The 18,290-nt window shown below is 33.1% G+C and overlaps 1 protein-coding gene across 1 annotated transcript; it reads left to right on the top strand.

The window, feature by feature from the left end:
* Positions 1-7,550: 7,550 nt before the first annotated feature.
* Positions 7,551-17,531, top strand: LOC114402285 (ubiquitin carboxyl-terminal hydrolase 9-like). Its single transcript, XM_028364799.1, has 14 exons — positions 7,551-7,805; positions 7,927-8,131; positions 10,396-10,650; positions 11,110-11,254; positions 11,631-11,690; positions 11,801-11,899; positions 12,207-12,593; positions 12,729-12,869; positions 13,385-13,555; positions 13,933-14,190; positions 14,265-14,410; positions 15,817-16,359; positions 16,458-16,728; positions 16,854-17,531. Exons 2-14 carry the CDS (start codon positions 7,980-7,982, stop codon positions 17,010-17,012), a joined length of 2,787 nt encoding a protein of 928 aa, XP_028220600.1. The 5' UTR covers positions 7,551-7,805; positions 7,927-7,979; the 3' UTR covers positions 17,013-17,531.
* Positions 17,532-18,290: the final 759 nt, after the last annotated feature.

Below are 18,290 nucleotides of genomic sequence, written 5' to 3' on the forward strand. Positions count from 1 at the left end.
TGGATTTGAATCATCACACCAAAAATAATTATTAGATGAAGATATTTGTAGAAATATATCTTGGAGCATTTAATGTGTCATTGAATGAAAAGAAAACCAATACATAATCATTAATAAGCATTAATTGATGGGAAAATGGAAAAAAAATATCAAAACATGTGCATTAATGAACATTAATTGAATTAAATAAAAATAAAAATTAATATTATATATTTGAAATATAGACAAATAACACTTTATTTTAAATTTGATGTCCAAATATATATTTTATTTTCAAATTTTATGTTTTATTGTCAATAAATAAATATACAATTAATGTTAATGGGACGGTGGAGAAGTCACATTGAATGAGCACATAATTGATTTGGATGTTACTTGTGACTTTAAGAAAAATAACACAAACAAATTTGATATTGATTTGAATGATCATATGAGAAAATTGTTGTTTATGTTTAACAATTTTTTTTTTTAAAATAATTATTAGATGAAGATATTTTCAACACATGTTCATTTATAAGCATTAATTGATGGGAAAAAAGTGAATACAAAAAAATATTAATATGCATTAATTGAGTTAAATAAAAATTGAAATTAATATTATATATATGAAATATAGACAAATAACATTTCATTTTAAAATTGATGTTCAAATATATATTTTATTTTCAAATTTCACATTTTATTGTCAATAAAAAATAAACAATTAATATTAATGGGACGGTGGAAAGGTCACACTCAATGAACAATTGACTGAATTATATATTACAAATGACTTTAAGAAAAATAATATAATCAAATTTGATATTGATTTAGATGATCATATTAGGATATGTTGTTTTTGTTTAAATTTTTTTAAAAAAAATAATTATTAGATGGAGTATTTGTGGAAATATATTTTGCAGCATTTAATGCGTCATTGAATGAAAAGAAAATCAATACATATTCATTAATAAGCATTAATTGATGAGAAAAAATGGAATAAAAAACTATCAAAACATGTGCATTAATAGGCATTAATTGAGTTAAATAAAAATTTAAATTAATATTATATATTTGAAATAAAGACAAATAACATTTCATTTTAAAATTGATGTCCAAATATACATTAAGCATTAACTGATGGGAAAAAATGAATAAAAAAAATAAGCATTTAATGTGTCATTGAATGAAAAGAAAATCAATACATATTCATTAATAAGCATTAATGGATGAGAAAAAATGGAATAAAAAAATATCAAAACATGTGCATTAATAGGCATTAATTGAGTTAAATAAAAATTTAAATTAATATTATATATTTGAAATAAAGGCAAATAATGTTTCATTTTAAAATTGATGTCAAGATGTATATTTTATTTTCAAAATTTACTTTCTTTTTGTCAATAAATAAATAAACAATTAATGTTAATGGGACGATGGAGTGATCACACTCAATGAACAAATAACTTATTTGGATGTTATGAGTGACTCTAAGAAAGATAACATAAACAAATTTGATATTGATTTGGATGATCATACTAGGATATGTTGTTTCTTTTTAACAATTGTTTTTAAAAAAAATAAATATTAGATGTTTGTTTTGGTTGAATATTTTATAATTTTATTTTTGTTCATTCTAAAATATTATTACATTATAAAATTATCATTCTCTTATAAAAGATTTGTCAATGAATATTCTTCTTTTTTACTTCTAATAATGATTATTGATATTCTTCTTTTTTTTCCCTGGGTTGTCCATGTTTTAGGGTTAAAAAATCACAGTATTTTTGAAATATTTACAAAATTAATTTTAGATTTAGTGTTTAATGTATAATATTATTATACACTAAATATACTCATAAAAATACACTAAATATTTTAGACATAAAAATAATGTCAATTGAATAAGTAGAAACTTTTATATTAATAAAAAAATAACTTACATAATACTTTTAATATTAATAATAGAAACGTATTATTAAATGCACTATTATTTACTCACATTCTAATATTTCTCCTTATTCAACACATTCTAATTATGTTTTCCTAGGTTATGAAACTTTAAATCAAGCTTTGAGTTTTTTAACTTAATATTATTAAAGTTAATAAAATAACTCTTTAACTTGTATATTTTATATTTAATGGAAATTTGGTTTTGTATTACATGTTGATGCATTTTATTTTATTTTCCATTTTTTTATCTAAAATTATTATTTTTATTCGTTTTTAAATCAAGTCAAGTTGGCTTGATTTGGCATGGTAGCATAACATAGGGTTGGGTTGGTCTTAATAAAATATTATTTATATCGATATGGATCGGATTTGACTTAAATTGTTTCAACTCTTTGGTTTGTAGGGTTGCTTATTTTGTAAAATCTGTTGTAATCTGAAAGAAACTATATATTTTATCATTGTTGTTGTTATTATAATAAATGATGGTTTTGAATATGAAGATATTATATTTAATTATTAGGGTTTTAAGTAACCTGATTTGGGTTCGCTTGTCCTGATGCATTTCTCTTGTGATTAATGGGTTAGGGCTTTCTACAAGAATCATGCATCCACTCAGAATGCCGAGGATCCTCAAACGAGATCCTGTATTAGGTTCCACAGGATTGATCAGGATACTGGCTTAATCGTTTTAACGGATCGAATTGTGATCTTATTAATGAAGCAAATTCAATGAAGCTACAACTAGTATCATAGAGAAGCGACATTGTTTACTTTGCTCTATGTTGGGAACATGACAATACGATTTTATTTGTTGGAGTTCATTAATATAGTTTAAGACTCACCCAATGAACACCTAATTGGGTCATTTATCTTTTTTTTGTGTTTTTATTGTTAAGCAACCTAATTGCCCGACCAAACTTCAATCAAGTTGGTTTGGGTTGGATAATCAAGTTGATTAATTAAAAATTGTCAAAATTAAAAAAAAATCATAAAAAATTGGAAAATTAAAATACCTAATTAATTCAAAATTAAAGCATTTAAATATGCAAAAGCTAACTAAACATAAGTCATGCACAATCAAAATTAAGTGTACATTATGCAAAAAGTTTAGAATACTCATAAATAGACCACTTCCACTCAAACACAACCATAAGTTAGTCATGTTACCAAAACTTGAATGCATGTCTAAAATAAGTTTAAATATATTTTTAGTCTTTCAAATTTGGGAAATATTTTTTTAGTCCTTTTCGTTGTAAAAAAATTTGTCACAAATTATGCATTCAAAATGCTACAAATCGTCCAAGAATGAATAATAAAACATTTTGCAAATTTGAATGGCTAAAAAAGGTAACTTTTAATTTGAGGGACTAAAAATACAACTTTCAGGTTTTAGAGACCAAAAATATACTTAAGTCTAAATTATAACAAATCCCTTAGTAATGGTGATTAATTATGATTGTCAGAATTGAGGATAGATAAGCCATGTATTGGTGCACACAGTGGGGGTTACTTATGGTATTAGAGATGCTAAGTCAAGTATGAGAATGCTTAAGTGGTCCGATGTATATGGCCACATTCTAGGTAGTATTACTTATCGGAACCTGACTATCTTGACAGGTTACTCTTGCCTTTTGTTGTCACTATGGAGGACACACCTTAGAGGTTTGTTGTGGAAATCCCAGAAAAATGATCATGATATTGATATTGGAGCCAACACAATTGTCATGTTCTACTAGTATGGACTATCTATTGCTCATTTGGTGATGATCATTGTCAATCTCCATAAAGTATTTGTGATAGACCTAGTGTGTTGGGTTTAGTTATGATATTGAACTTGATGCTAATTGATTATGATGATTGTGTTAGATGTGAAGATGATAATACATTAGTATCAACAAAATGCTTTGATCTTATTTTATTGATTTTTATTCATGACATTTTGTTATCACCACTATCTAACGTCTTTCTTCTATCATCTTTATATGCCAAAATAAACATAGATACAAAGCAATATTAGCGAGCTCAAGAGTAATCTTCGTGACTGAGAATGTGTGGTATAACAAGGTAGGACATAAAGATATCAAATATCCTTCTAGACCTCTGATGGCCACATCAAAATGCATAGCGGAAACTTCACTCTATGCAAGTGAAGCATTACTGTCTAGGACAATATCTCACTGTCAAGGTTATAATGGCAGTACTTTGACCTTTAAAGGTACACTATTAGACCTTTGATTGAGCTCGTAAGCACCATTGTACGCGTAATGTATCTTCTATATTCATATCTTGTAATTTCAATTATTCTGAATAAGGCAATTTAAGTTTTAACTTTCATATTTAATCATAGATGATGTTTTGGGTGGACTAGTGGATTAAGTGATTTATGGTGGACAACTTTTTTCCACCCTTATATTCATTTGATGTACACAATAATAAGGTGGAGTCTCTATACCAAATATTTTATTTTCTTTTCTTTTGTCTCCCTCAACCACTATGCATGAGAACTCCACTGATGACATGTTTTGCTACTCTACCAACGACGATGAATACCTCAGCGGCCTCCCTCCCATCAACGCCAACGAGTCCAAATAGGAGTAGATTGTCGTCTTCCACATTTGCTTGCTAGATGATTGCTCCAACGTCACCATTCCCTGGTCTACATCGCCAACGACAACAACCACAATAATTACGGTACCCTCCTAGATTTGGGACTCCTCTCTCCGAATCTCTGCCCCCCTATTGTGATGAGAGCACAACTAAGGGCAAGGACCATGAAGCACTTGAAGGGCCTATGACCAGAGACAGACTTAAACAGACCCAACACAGTGATGAAGACACAACTAAGGGCAAGGACCATGAAGCACTTGAAGGGCCCATGATTAGAAGCAGACTAAAACAGGCCCAACATGTCATAGAGACAAGGCTGGTCATTTGTATAGCTGCCATTGATAATGATTGAAGGTCCAAGTGGAGAAAGATGAAGGCCCAGAGGCATAGACACTACCAAGACTATTAATTGTTGCTGAAGACCCAAACTAATTTGAAGGTCCAAATTAAATATGATTTTTAGTTATAATTTTTATTTATTGTAATTTTGGGCCCAAACTGTTTAGAAAGCCCATGCCTATTTTTATCTTTTGTTCAGATACACTATAAGTATTGGTTTTGTTTTCAATAAAGGAACTTTTGGCATTTTCATAAAATTTGGTGAGAGATTCTCTCTGGGTTCCTTGTTAAACCAATCTCAGACTTATAAAGGTAATCCTTGTGGCGTCTACCCTGACTTATCTTCCTTCACTGGAAGTGACGTCATCCAAAATCTCCGTAGCATGTATTAAGCGATCCGCTCCTAGTCAGGATCACGTCATATTGCTTCTCGGCTACCACAACTTCACAAATGTCTCTACCATAAATCACTTAACACTCTTGTCAAAAAAGTGTTTATGAAGTACAACATTCCACTTGTAAGATTCTATTCATGGCATACAAGTTTTTATTTTGTTTTGAACATGAATTCAATTAAGTTAAAAAAATCTTAGGTGTTTTCAATGACTTATTACAAGTCAATTTAACACAATCAAAGCTAATATAAAATCATGTTTCTATTAAGGTATAAGGGTGTTACACTTAACGAGTCTTTTTCGACTCCAACTAAATCTTTCTTTTATCTTCTTTTGTAGTTATGTCTCCAATTTTTTTTTTCTTTTTTAGTGTCAATAGGAGACATTATTGATATTGTTTCAATTAGTAAAGTTAAAACCTGAAATGACAATCCATTATCTTATACCATATTTAAGTCATTCTAAGTAACCATCTTTAACATCACAACTATTTTTTTTTTTTTTTTGAGTTCCTTGCCTTTTTAAATGACTTTCTCTTGTGATTGTTAAATTAATTTGAGTATTTAAATATGTCTTGCCTCAAAGTTGCATGAGACAAAACAAGTGATTACATAATTTGTTGGTGGTCTCGTTATAGGATACCCAAACTGTCTCAGTGCCAAATATGGGTTGCAATTAATGTCTCCCTTGGTGTAACACCTCAACAAGCGTTACTTAAACTAAACATTTAAATTTAAGTAAAAATGAACATGATTCCATAAAAAAAACATCAAAATAGAGTAACAATTCCGGTATTTCACTGTAATTCTCAGTGTTTAGAATACCCAAGGTACCATACAAAACATTCCAAAGAATGGTAACATAAATCTATCAAGAAACTAAGCCTCATCAAACAGGTCAATTCTTAACAACAAAACATAATTCTCATTTTAAATGCAAGGGTCGAACAAAATGTAATATCATAACACGACTTTTGCTATTCGTGTTGCTCCATGGTTTGCTTAGTTTGAAAATTTAAACTTAAACTAGTGAACCGAAGTCTCAACGAGTGCACTATAGACACAACTTAAACATACAAGGTGCACGAATCATAGCCTCCTTTTGTTTTTAAGGCATGATATCTTAAATTACATAAACATGGTCTAGAATCTGATATGCATTAAAATGTTATCTTTTTTCGTCTTATATGTCATATTTAAGTTCATAATATTCAAAAGGGAACATCTTGTTCTTTGTTGTACATTCTTCCATTATCAAAGGATATTCCCTTACCACTCTTCGAGTATTGAAAGAAATTAAAATCCTGCACTTACAAAAAAAGGGGTATAAAAATAAGTCTTGTACATGCTTTATTTTCTTTTTAACATGACCTCTTATCACCCTTTAGCGGTGAAAAAAGGGCTATTATTATTCCATTACCAAAACAACCTTATATATCTAACACACATATAATAATTATTTTTCATTTATAAATATGAATATTACGGTACATAACAAGAATAAATAAATTAAGAACATGTCTAGTCTTGGGGTTCATGTGCTTATCATCGGCACGGTTGCCCTAGCATCACTGTGAAGGGGTTAAAATCCCATCTTTAGAGATCCTATGTTGAGCGTTGTAACAAAGTCAGTTAACATCACATCACAAAGCCTTAACCCATGTATATGCTTTGAATGGCTCGAGCTTAGTGTAAACTGAGTTGCATTTGAAAAGAGTCCATTGGTTCACTTGAAAATTTATACAGCCTGCAATAAAAAATTAATTAATAATGTGTAACGAGAGAGAAAAAAGAGAGTCTAATAACATCTCAATGGTTTGTGCCAAATTATTTAAAGGATGTGGTACATCCTATTAAAAAATCACTTAAAATCTATTTTTAAAAAAATCCACTAAATTTAGTTATTCTCCTTCAAAAATTCTAATAATTTTGATTAAATATACTCCTTTAAATTACTACATATTTTTTATTATGGATAAATTCTAATATTTTTCTTCGACTCTAACCAAACAATTTGATTTATACAAACATTATAAATATGCACACTCATTCTTTTTTTCCATCACATCACTTATTACTTTTTGAGCCATTCTAGTTGATTCTCATGCTAAATTAAGTTAGAAACCAAGACAGGCGCTTGGAGATTACAAGTTTGATAGAATCGATAACATTAAATCAACAATTAATTAAAAACATTATTAATTTACCCAAACCAGAAATTCGCAAATCATCTTAGTAAAAGCTTTTTAAAACGATACCATGGCAGAGGAAAATTTCTACATGGGTGAGAGAATTAAACTTGAATATAAAAGCGAGAAGCAGCCGTTGAAAAGACGGTAAAGGTCTGTGCAGTGAATGGGATCATAAAAATTCATTTTTGGTTTACATTGCACATTACCTTCCCTGTCCTTGTCGCACTCCCTGCAATCTATGGTTCTTCGAATATACTGTATCGTGCCTTATTAGCCTTTTTACACATCTCTTTCGTTTGGTTTCCCTGTCACTGTTCATCCACTCGATCTGTTCAATTCAGGTACTTGCCGTGCTTCAATCACCTTCTTCCTTTTCTTCTTCACATGGCTTTCTGTTTGATTCCCGCTGTTCCATTTAACGCTTGTTTGAGCATTATCGCTTACTTAATATCCACGATTTAGGGCTTTATTCGAGATCTTTATTGTTCGTCGCGTCGATACAAATACAATCCACCATGACAATCGCCGATTCAGTTTTTCCGATGGATAATGTGGCCAGTTGCATACTGCTTCCGCCGGAGGAGGAAAACCGGATCGTGTCGGAGTTGATCAAGGAGTCGGAGCTTAATTTGAAAGAAGGCAACTTATATTACGTTATTTCTAACAGGTCTGAATCTTATTTCTTTTATTTTTGTTGTTTTAATTTTAACGAATCTATGCTATGCTATGTTGTGCGTCATGGTTTCGGATATAATTATCGTGTTAAAATCTATGATGATTGGCGCCTGCGCCCCTTGGTCTTTTGGACTTTTTATGTAGTCAATTAATTTGTGTCTCTATCATGGAGTGAATGGATCATCGTGTGTTGTGCTTGTGCCTAGACATGTATATGATTGTATGTTTGCTCCGATGTATCTATTCTTTTGGATTCACCCTCCTTAAAAAAATCTGCTAGGGTTGCTCTTTTGAAAATCTTATTAGGGAGTTGCTATGGGGTTTGTAAGGGTAGCGTTATGACACCTGAGAGCTGAGATGAGTTGTCAAATATTTGTTGATTATTGCTGGTATCATTAGTAGTCAATCTCAAATAGTGGCACACAGTGGTAGTCCCAGAAAAACGTTATAGCAGGATGGCTGCTATTTTGAGCCCTAAATCCTCATTAATGATCAAGGCGGTATATTGAGCAGAGATTGTAACAGCTGCTGGACATTGTTGTTTCAAGTCTGGAGATTGGCCAGAGATTGTAACAGATGCGGGATGCCGAAGATTGGCTAGAAAAGAGGTGTGCAGAAGTCAGAACAGAGCTACGGCTCGGAGGTATTCAGATGCGTCTAACCCAGTCGCTCCCATGACGCCTGCAAAATGGCATGATCTTGGCCGTGAATTGCGCTGCTCTAGTTGTGATGGCCAGGGGTGATGCAACAGAGAAGAGAGTGGTGTGACCCTGCAATGTGATGTGATGGTGCAATAGTGTCTCTATCACATGGTATTAACTACTCTGGCGGGTATTATCATAAATGTTTGAAGTTTGATTGAATATGACCAACAAGCAATAAATGTTTGACAAATCACAATGGTGCCAAATCCTTTGAGAAAAAAGAATGGGTACAAGAGTAATCACCATCTTATTATTATTGTTGTGTATTGGATCCTTTGTAGAATAGTTAATAGCAGGTTATAGCGATGTGTCAATTGTCATATGGCCTGGCTGTGGCAAAAGGGGCATTGTGTTACAATTGTGGAGCAGAGGCAGCGGCCTGAATTAAAGGCTAATAGTGGACAAATTGCAGCCACTATGGTCAACAAATCTTACTCAATCCTTGTTTTGTCCCCTCTTTGTTTGCAAGTTCTCAGATTTTTAAGATGGTATTTGACATTTATGCCCCTGCCCCCACCCTCAAAATGAATCAGGGTTCATTCCAAATCCTTCATTCTTCAAAGAATGGCATGTTAGGTTGCTACTCTGTATGGCAGGTGATGCATTTCCTGGCTAAGTTCTTGCTTTTCCAGCAGCCCCAACATGTTTTCTGGCTGCCCCGTAACCTCGGATGAGTCTGCTTTTTTTTCCAGACTCTGCTCATAGTTCATACTTGCAGGTCTGCTCCTTGTTTTGCTGCAACTTCTTCCATGATTCCGTCCTTAGTACTGTCTCTTTTTGCCATTAATTATTAATTCCGACCCCTTTGGTGGAGTGATGGCATCGTCTCAGTCACAACCAGCCCAACACAGCTCCTCAGCTTCAGCCTTATCTTGTTATTGACTTGTTAATTATGACTTAGTTTGATGCTGATTGTGTATCTGCATTTTAATTATTAATGATGGTAAATATATAATTTTTGGCAATTTTTTAATATTTGAGCATTTATAGTTATCCTGCTGTCTGGGATTGACTACTACCATCCTTCATAAATCACATGATGTTTTTCCTTATACATAATATGTTTACGGATTGTTATGTTAAAGTATTAATGCATATCTGTGCATTTTTGTATTGCATCCTGATCTTGCCATAAATTTGAACAACAAACTTTCAACTGTGGTTTTATGAGCTCATTTATTTGTTTTTTTTCTTCTTAATTTTTTAATTAAGAATGTCTAAAAAAAATAAAAGATAATTAGTTTTATTATTTTGAAAAAAGAAGCTAAAAACTATAAAAAAACAGTTTTATTGCATGTTTGATTCAACTTATTTTTGCCAGTTTAGAGAACTTTTGAAAAATAAGTGATTATATCTCCCCAAAAAATCTCAACCAGACATGTTCTTAGTTCTTTTCTCATAAGCTAGAATGAGTAGATTCTGAAAAAAGTAATGAAAAAAAAACTATATGATAGTAGTGCTTTTTGCCACAAGCTTATCTAAATGCACCCTATAGTGTATTACTTTTCTCATGTATCTATTTTTAATCATGTTTTTTTGCTACCCCATGCAGGTGGTTTTCAAGGTGGCAGAGTTATGTTGGGCCTTGTGTTGGTATGCTTTCAGTCGACAAGCAATCTTCTGATGGCCATAATGCCAACATGACTCACCCAAAGATTGCAGATAGACCTGGGCCTATTGATAATTCTGACATTATTTCTAAGGGAAATAGCTGTGACAACAATAATTTAGATATTCATCGAATGTTGGAAGAGGGTACAGACTATGTTTTAGTTCCTGAAAAAGTGTGGGAAAGGCTGTTGGAATGGTAAATTTATTATATAAATATGTTGCTTTATAATTTGGAAAAAATTAATGATCTTGTGATTTGTAGCTACAAGAAGAGCCAGAATGCATAAATTATTTTGATCTTGTATTCTTTGAAGAAAGAGGCATAAAACCATCTTTTATGCAACGGATAATTTGAGAACCCAGATTTAGTACCACAAATTATGTTTCATGAAGAAATTTTCTAGTAGTTTATATGAACAGGGTTTTGGAACATAGTGAAAGAAGAGCCAAAACATGTTTAACTTAAAAAAATTTCCCCTGAATCCTCATAGGCAGTATACTCTTGTTTTTGTTGATTTTTTTACAAGTCTAGGTTTAATATTAAAAATTTGAAGCTAACCTAAGCATGATATATGGAAACCTCTTGGCATTTTGGGCATGGAAAAAATGTTTGATTTGTGTTGTGTGTAAATAGATTTGTGTCTCAATTGTCTAGGTACAAAGGTGGACCTGCTTTACCAAGGAAGTTAATTTCTCAGGGTCATGAACATAAGCAATACAATGTTGAGGTTTACCCACTTAGTCTAAAGGTGACTGATGCGAGAGATAAGAGGCAGTCAATTGTAAAATTAAGCAGAAAGGTACCGATTGATTTTGTTGCAGACTCTTTTGTTCTAGTTAGCTTTGCAGTAAGGCCAATGTTTAGAAAGGGTGCTAGTTCATTTATTTGTATGCATTTTTAAAATAATCAATTTTTATTTCCTGTAATTTTATGTTTAAATAAGGTCATCAAAAATGGGATTTCACTTGGAATAGGAGAAATGTAAGACTGATATGTTTTTCTGTTTAGTTGAGGAATGCCCATAAAAATTTTAAAATTGTAAGTGCATACCATACAATTAAATGATAACATATACATGCTTATGCTGGTGTCTTGACACATTGTGCTTCTAATCTGGATTAGGGCTATGTTTGGTTGTAACATTCTTGTCTTTCTGTTCCTGTAATATATTTTAGGCGACCATTGGTGAACTTCATGAGCTGGTGTGCAAAATTAAAGGAGTAGAACAAAACAAGGTGCTGGTCTTTTTTAGCCTCCTTATTTTATTTTTTTTTTCTTTTTTTTTTATTATAAAATCTTACACTTCTCCTTCTGTCCTTTTCCTTTTTTGTTGGTTGTCAATTAGGCCTGTATTTGGGATTACTTCAATTTGAACAAACAATCATTGCTGACAGTCTCAGACCCGAAGACATTAGAGGATGCAAACTTGATAATGGACCAAGATGTGAGTAATCTTGAGTTGTATAGGCCTTTAATTGTAATTGATTTCAAGCTGGAAATAGAACTCCAAAGCTTTAATAATTTCTTCTTTTGCCTACAAAGTGGGTATTATGAAGTGCTATAAATGTGGTTTTCCATTACAAGGAACATACATCCAATATATGGTAATTTGGCTATATTTAAGTAGAGATATGAACTGAATATTCTTTTGGCTTTCTTCTAAATTTATGTTTAGATACTAAGACATCCTAGCTTTTTGCTTGGTATTGATTCTTCTATATTGTTGCTCCTGATTCATCTCTTGCTCACAGATTCTTCTAGAAGTATCACTTGATAGAGATGGCTCTTCTCATTCTGGCATGGATTCAATGGGAAATGAATTAGCTTTGGTGCCATTAGAACCTTCAAGGTCATCTATGTCCATTGCTGGGGGACCTACCATGTCAAATGGTCACTCGACTGGGTCTAGTTTTAGTTTGTATCAGGGAAGTTCTGTAGGTTCATCGTTGACCAATATGGATGATAGATATGATGTCTATAAAGGTGAAAGGGGTGGTTTGGCAGGGCTGCAGAACTTGGGGAATACCTGCTTCATGAACAGTTCTATTCAATGTTTAGTCCACACTCCACCACTTTCTGAATATTTCTTACAAGATTACAGTGATGAAATCAACATGGACAATCCTTTAGGAATGTGTGTACGTGACCATTTCCATTGGCTTATATGTATTTTTTCTAGTGTTCAACAGTTTATAAAATGGCGTACCATGATTGCTTTACTTTGAAGGCAATTTAAATTAATTTTGAAATTGTAACTAGTGTCTGATATGCAGGGTGAGTTAGCACTTGCATTTGGTGACTTGTTGAGGAAATTGTGGTCTTCAGGGCGAACTGCTATTGCACCCCGTGCATTCAAGAGCAAATTGGCCCGATTTGCTCCACAATTCAGTGGTTATAACCAGCATGATTCTCAGGTTAGTTTATGAAAATTGTCAAAGTTCCTAATTTTGAAATTATTGTCAAGTTAATAAACTCAAGTGCTGTTATTATTACTTAATACCAGAACATTATCTCCTTGTGCAACATCTAGACAACTTTAGGGTTTCTTCCGCTGATTTTCCTGTAATATGAAATGCCTTTTATTCAGCATTCATTGTCTCTGTCAGTACACCATCTTTGGTTACATCTGTTTCAACCCTTAGTTGATCATTGAATTTGAGAGTAACTCAGTTAATTTTGTTTTCTTATGTAATCTATCTTTTGCCTTTGCTTAACTTACATTTGCAGATGTAGCAATCGTAGTCCTATCAATGAGAGTTTGGTCTGCGTTAAAATTGGACTAGAGAAAATTTGATTATTGCTTGAATTTCTCAGTGACAGATTTTTGTTATTTTAAAATTGACCTTCACCACTAAATTTTAGAAGTCATTGAACTTAAGTCCTTTTATGAGTGTTGTCTGTTCTTGGAGTAATGTATTTGTTTTTTTAGGAATTGCTTGCCTTTTTATTGGATGGATTGCATGAAGATTTGAATCGTGTGAAACAAAAGCCTTACATTGAAATGAAGGACTCGGATGGTAGGCCAGATGAGGAAGTTGCATCTGAGTGTTGGAAAAATCATATGGCTCGGAATGATTCATTGATTGTTGATGTATGCCAGGTGAGAATATGTACATGTTGTGTCATAGACACTTATTGCATGAAGCCATGAATTATAATTGATCTGCCATTGGTAAGCTGAATAACTAAAATTTCTGCCTTATTGTTTCTATGCTCCCCTCCCCCCTTTTGGCACAAAAAAATGGGAAAAGAGAAGAAAAGAAAGAGAAGAACCTATAGTTATGAAAGCTGTTTGAGTTGTGAACCCATTGAGAAGATGGACTTTCAACTTTCTCCAATAATCCTTCTCTGATTTCTCTAAATTTTTTAACTTGATTTTCTTTAAAAGCTTGACAAGATGGACTTTCAACTTTCAAGTTCATTCTGGTTATCTTTACTAAGCACGGCATTTTGATTTTTCTGCAATAAAATCCCCAGGGTCAATACAAGTCAACATTGGTTTGTCCAGTATGTGGCAAAATTTCAATTACTTTCGATCCATTCATGTACTTATCATTACCACTGCCTTCCACTGTCACTCGCACAATGACAATAACTGTCTTTTATTGTGATGGGAGTGGTCTTCCCATGCCATACACCGTGACAGTTCTGAAGCATGGTAGCTGTAGAGATCTTTGCCAAGCATTAGGCATTGCATGCTGCTTGAAGAGTGATGAAATGCTTTTGCTTGCAGAGGTAAGTGCTTCTTATAAAAGTTGCTTCTTCTTGAATTTGATTTTGGTGGTTGATGGTTTATATGTCTCCCTTAGGTTTATGAGCATAAAATTTATCGATATCTAGAGAATCCGATGGAACCATTGAATTCAATAAAGGACGATGAGCATATTGTGGCCTATCGAGTCAAAAGTGGAGCCAGGAAAACAAAAGTTGAAATAATGCATCGATGGCTGGATAAGTAAGTTGACCTCTTTTGGTGAATGCTGTGTGATATACTGTATACACTAAAAGGGCACAATGCTCTAAAAAGTCATGGTTGTGTTATGAGTTTTTGTCATCTACGTAAGATGCATTATAGTGGTCTTTTTCCTTAACAATGTGTTTGGATGTGGAGTTTTGAGAGAGGAATTTCTTTTAAGTGGATTTAAAATATCATATGTAAAAAAAAGTGAAAGAATTCGAAAATTCCTTATCTTTTTCAAAGTCTCACTATCAACTCTCTCAGTTTTGGTGCTCCCTCTATCTCTGTTGTTCCATTTCCCCCTCTCTGTTCTCCCTCTCCCCCGTCTCTCTTTCACATCTCCCTGCCTTGCTCCCTCTCCCTCTTCCTTCCTGTCCCTCTCTTCCACACCCCTCTCCCCCTTTCTCTGATTCACCTCCCTTCCTCTCCTTTTTGTCTCTTTTGCTCTTCTTTCTCCCTCCCCCCTCTCCTGCATATTTGCACCTATCTGTCTCCCTTTCTTTCTTCCACACCTCTCCTTTCTTTTATCTCCTTCCTCTCTTTCACACATCTCTCTCCCTCCCTCTTCCCCACCCCCTCTCTTGTTCCACACCCTTTTCTAAAATAAATATTTAAGCTAAAATTTTACATATGATGGAAATTAATTTACTTTATCCAAAAAAGATTTTAGAAGGAATTTGAATTACTTTATCCAAACAAAATATTTTGAAAATGAAAAGAATTTAACTGAAGCAATTGAATATCCATTCATTTTAAATTCCTTAATTTTTTGCGATTCCCTAACCAAACACTACCTAAGTTTTTGATAAATTTATTCTTATGGTTCCCTTTTAACTAAGTATTCCTTTTGATTAGTTGAGTTCTATTGTAACTTGTAGAATTTTTTGGTTAAATAGTTTTTCCCCTTGAAAGTATCGGATTCAGGACAGGGATTTTCCCAAGAGAGTCAGTGTTAATAGTCACAGTTTTCATCTACCTGCTAATTTCTTCCAGATTACAAATGGGAACGAATAATCCAGAGATTGTTAATGGTGATTAATGCCACATGTCTTGGTGCCAAATAAATATCCAAATGGTTTTGGTTTATAGAGTAACTCTATAAACCAAAACCATTTGGATATTTATTTGAACATTTCTTGTAATTTTTCTGGTGATTTGGTTATTTTCTCCATTATTGGGCGTTTCAAGTACTACAGAGTCTTGCAGGTGCCATTCAAGTTGGTACCTGCTACTCAAGGTATGAATAAACCATTTAGGGAAATCTTCCATTGCATTGTTCCTCAACCAATTGTAGAGATTTCACCCAGTTGTTCCTGGTGCACTGACTTGGAAAATGATAATGCTTCAAAGTCTTTATTACTGATTGATTTGATTTTTGAATTACCTCAATGTTCACTGGACAGTATGAAGGCTGGAGACAGGAAGCTCTTTGGGACCCCGTTGGTTACTTATTTGGTAGAAGATCCTCAATTTGGAGCCAACATTGAGGCATCTGTACATAAAATGTTGGAACCTTTAAGAAAAGCATATTCCTCAAGTAAGTCTCATGATGGGAAGGAAAATGGTTTCATCTCAGCTGGCAGTGATGAGCAATCAAACATCTCCAATACTCAAAGTGAATCTCAGAGTTTAACAACTGGCAACAAAGAACAAGAGGGAACATCCTGTGGGGAGTCATCTTTCCAACTTGTTTTAACTAACGAATGCTGTTTGAGTTGTGAACCCATTGAGAAGGCTTCTTTTATAAAACCCAACCAAGTTGTAAGAGTCTTTCTTGACTGGACTGACAAAGAACATGAATTATATGATGCTAGCTACCTGAGGGATCTCCCGGAAGTTCACAAAACTGGATTCACTGTGAAAAAAACCCGGCAAGAAGCTATTTCTTTGTTTTCTTGCTTGGAGGCATTCTTGACTGAAGAACCTCTTGGACCAGATGACATGTGGTAAGATTGTTTTCATGCTTTTGAAATGGACTTTCATACTAGACTCTACTGTGTTTTGAGAGATATTGCTGCTTTACTTTTTATTTCTCAATAACTAGGTACTGCCCTAGATGCAAGGAACACAGACAAGCTACAAAGAAGCTTGACTTGTGGAAATTGCCGGAGATTCTTGTTTTTCACTTGAAACGGTTCTCATACAGTAGATACCTGAAAAACAAACTTGACACTTTTGTGAATTTTCCCATTCACAATCTGGATTTAACTAAATATGTGAAAAGCAAGGATGGACCGTCTTATGTGTATGACCTTTATGCAATCAGCAACCATTATGGTGGTCTAGGTGGTGGGCATTACACTGCGTATTGTAAGGTAAGTTCATAACATGCACCTGCTGTGATGCCGAGTCTTGTTTTTGTAATTTGTGATTTCTTTATGCTGTTTTAGATGTTTCTGTTTTAAACCTTGGGTTTAATTGTTCTGTGAATTTTTAACAGTTGATCGATGAAAATAAATGGTTCCATTTCGACGATAGTCATGTCTCTTCTGTTACTGAAGCTGAAATTAAATCTTCAGCTGCATATGTGTTATTTTATCAGAGAAATAGAATTAAAGGCCAGATGGAAGGGGAGACATCTCAGGTTCATACAGTATAGATCATGATGGGGCATTTTGTTGCTTGATGCCTATTTTACATGCTTAGCAGTTAGCACAAAGCGGAGCTTTTGTCCTGGATAGTTATTTTACTTCGCAGTGCAAGACTGCCAGGTAAAATATGAGACAAAATGTTCCGGTAGTGAAAAGAGCAATTAAACAAAAATGTTTAGGTGAGGCTCTGGTAGTTTTCAGTTCTTAATCACTACATGAATGATATCATTTTTTGATAGAGAAATTTTGGCAGTCTATGAACTTGAGATATTTCTGTTATTTCATTTCATTGGAGGTTAAAACAGATCATCATGAATTCACCATAATTGCTGTTTGACAGTTGTATGTATTGGTGTCGTGCTAATAGGGCGACGCTTGTGTTTGTGAAAGGAATCGTGCCCTCCTGTTATTATGTTGTTAGGATTCCAGTACCCAGTATCATGTGGAAAAGATGATTAGCACCTGACTATTTGTTTATTTTTTAAAATAATAGACTGCCCACTTTCTCTTGTATTGTCTTTACTTCATATCTGGTGCATTTTCGGTTATGTGTATGACTTAGCTGCCTGGATCTTTTGGATCATTTTTCAGATTTTTGTCCGGTAATATAGGTCAAATTGAGCAAATGTCGTATTTTTATTTTGAACACCTACAGTCTGTTTTCTGCCTCTAGTTCGAGGCCTGCAAACTATGAGACCCTGGAGTTCTTGTTAATCTACCTTGATTGGGCGTCAGTTTGTGTTTGATTCCTGTTTTATGCGGTGGTTGTTTCCGTAGGGTTTGCTTGACCTACTGAAAATTTATGCCGTCTTCTGCTGTAGGCAAAATGAAGTCCCTGCAAGGCTGCAACCATGTTGCCTTTTTTGGGTATGTTTGGGAATTTGATTTTAGAGCTTAAAAAGGAGGTTGAGAACAAAATTTTCATCTCTAATATTTTTATACTTTGACAATTTTTAGTGGGAAATAAATGAAATGATAAATTAAGATTATTATCAAATTACACATAGCTTTATTCTTTTTGATTTTTTATACTAACTCTTAAGTTTGAAAATATTATACTAAACATTTCTTTATATGTTTAAAAATATTTACATTGATATTTTTTCATGTCTTTAAATTTTACACTAACACTCCTTACAAAGTAGATGAATATAATGACTTAAAAAAAATGATGAGTAAAATTATACGAAATCTCGAGGTATCATTGTAATTTACTTGTATAAGAATGATATGATTATCTTACCTTAAAACTTAAAAATGATCTTTTCTTTAGTATCTCTTATTTC

The sequence above is a fragment of the Glycine soja genome, chromosome 20 (genome assembly GCF_004193775.1).
Source record: "Glycine soja cultivar W05 chromosome 20, ASM419377v2, whole genome shotgun sequence".
NCBI lineage: Eukaryota > Viridiplantae > Streptophyta > Magnoliopsida > Fabales > Fabaceae > Glycine > Glycine soja.

Bases quoted from the DNA above. Each gene is read 5' to 3' on its own strand.
- LOC114402285 (XM_028364799.1), top strand. From the start codon at position 7,980: ATGACAATCGCCGATTCAGTTTTTCCGATGGATAATGTGGCCAGTTGC. The intron at 11,255-11,630 runs GTACCGATTGAT...AATATATTTTAG, and splicing joins TTGTAAAATTAAGCAGAAAG to GCGACCATTGGTGAACTTCA. The intron at 16,360-16,457 runs GTAAGATTGTTT...CTCAATAACTAG, and splicing joins CTTGGACCAGATGACATGTG to GTACTGCCCTAGATGCAAGG.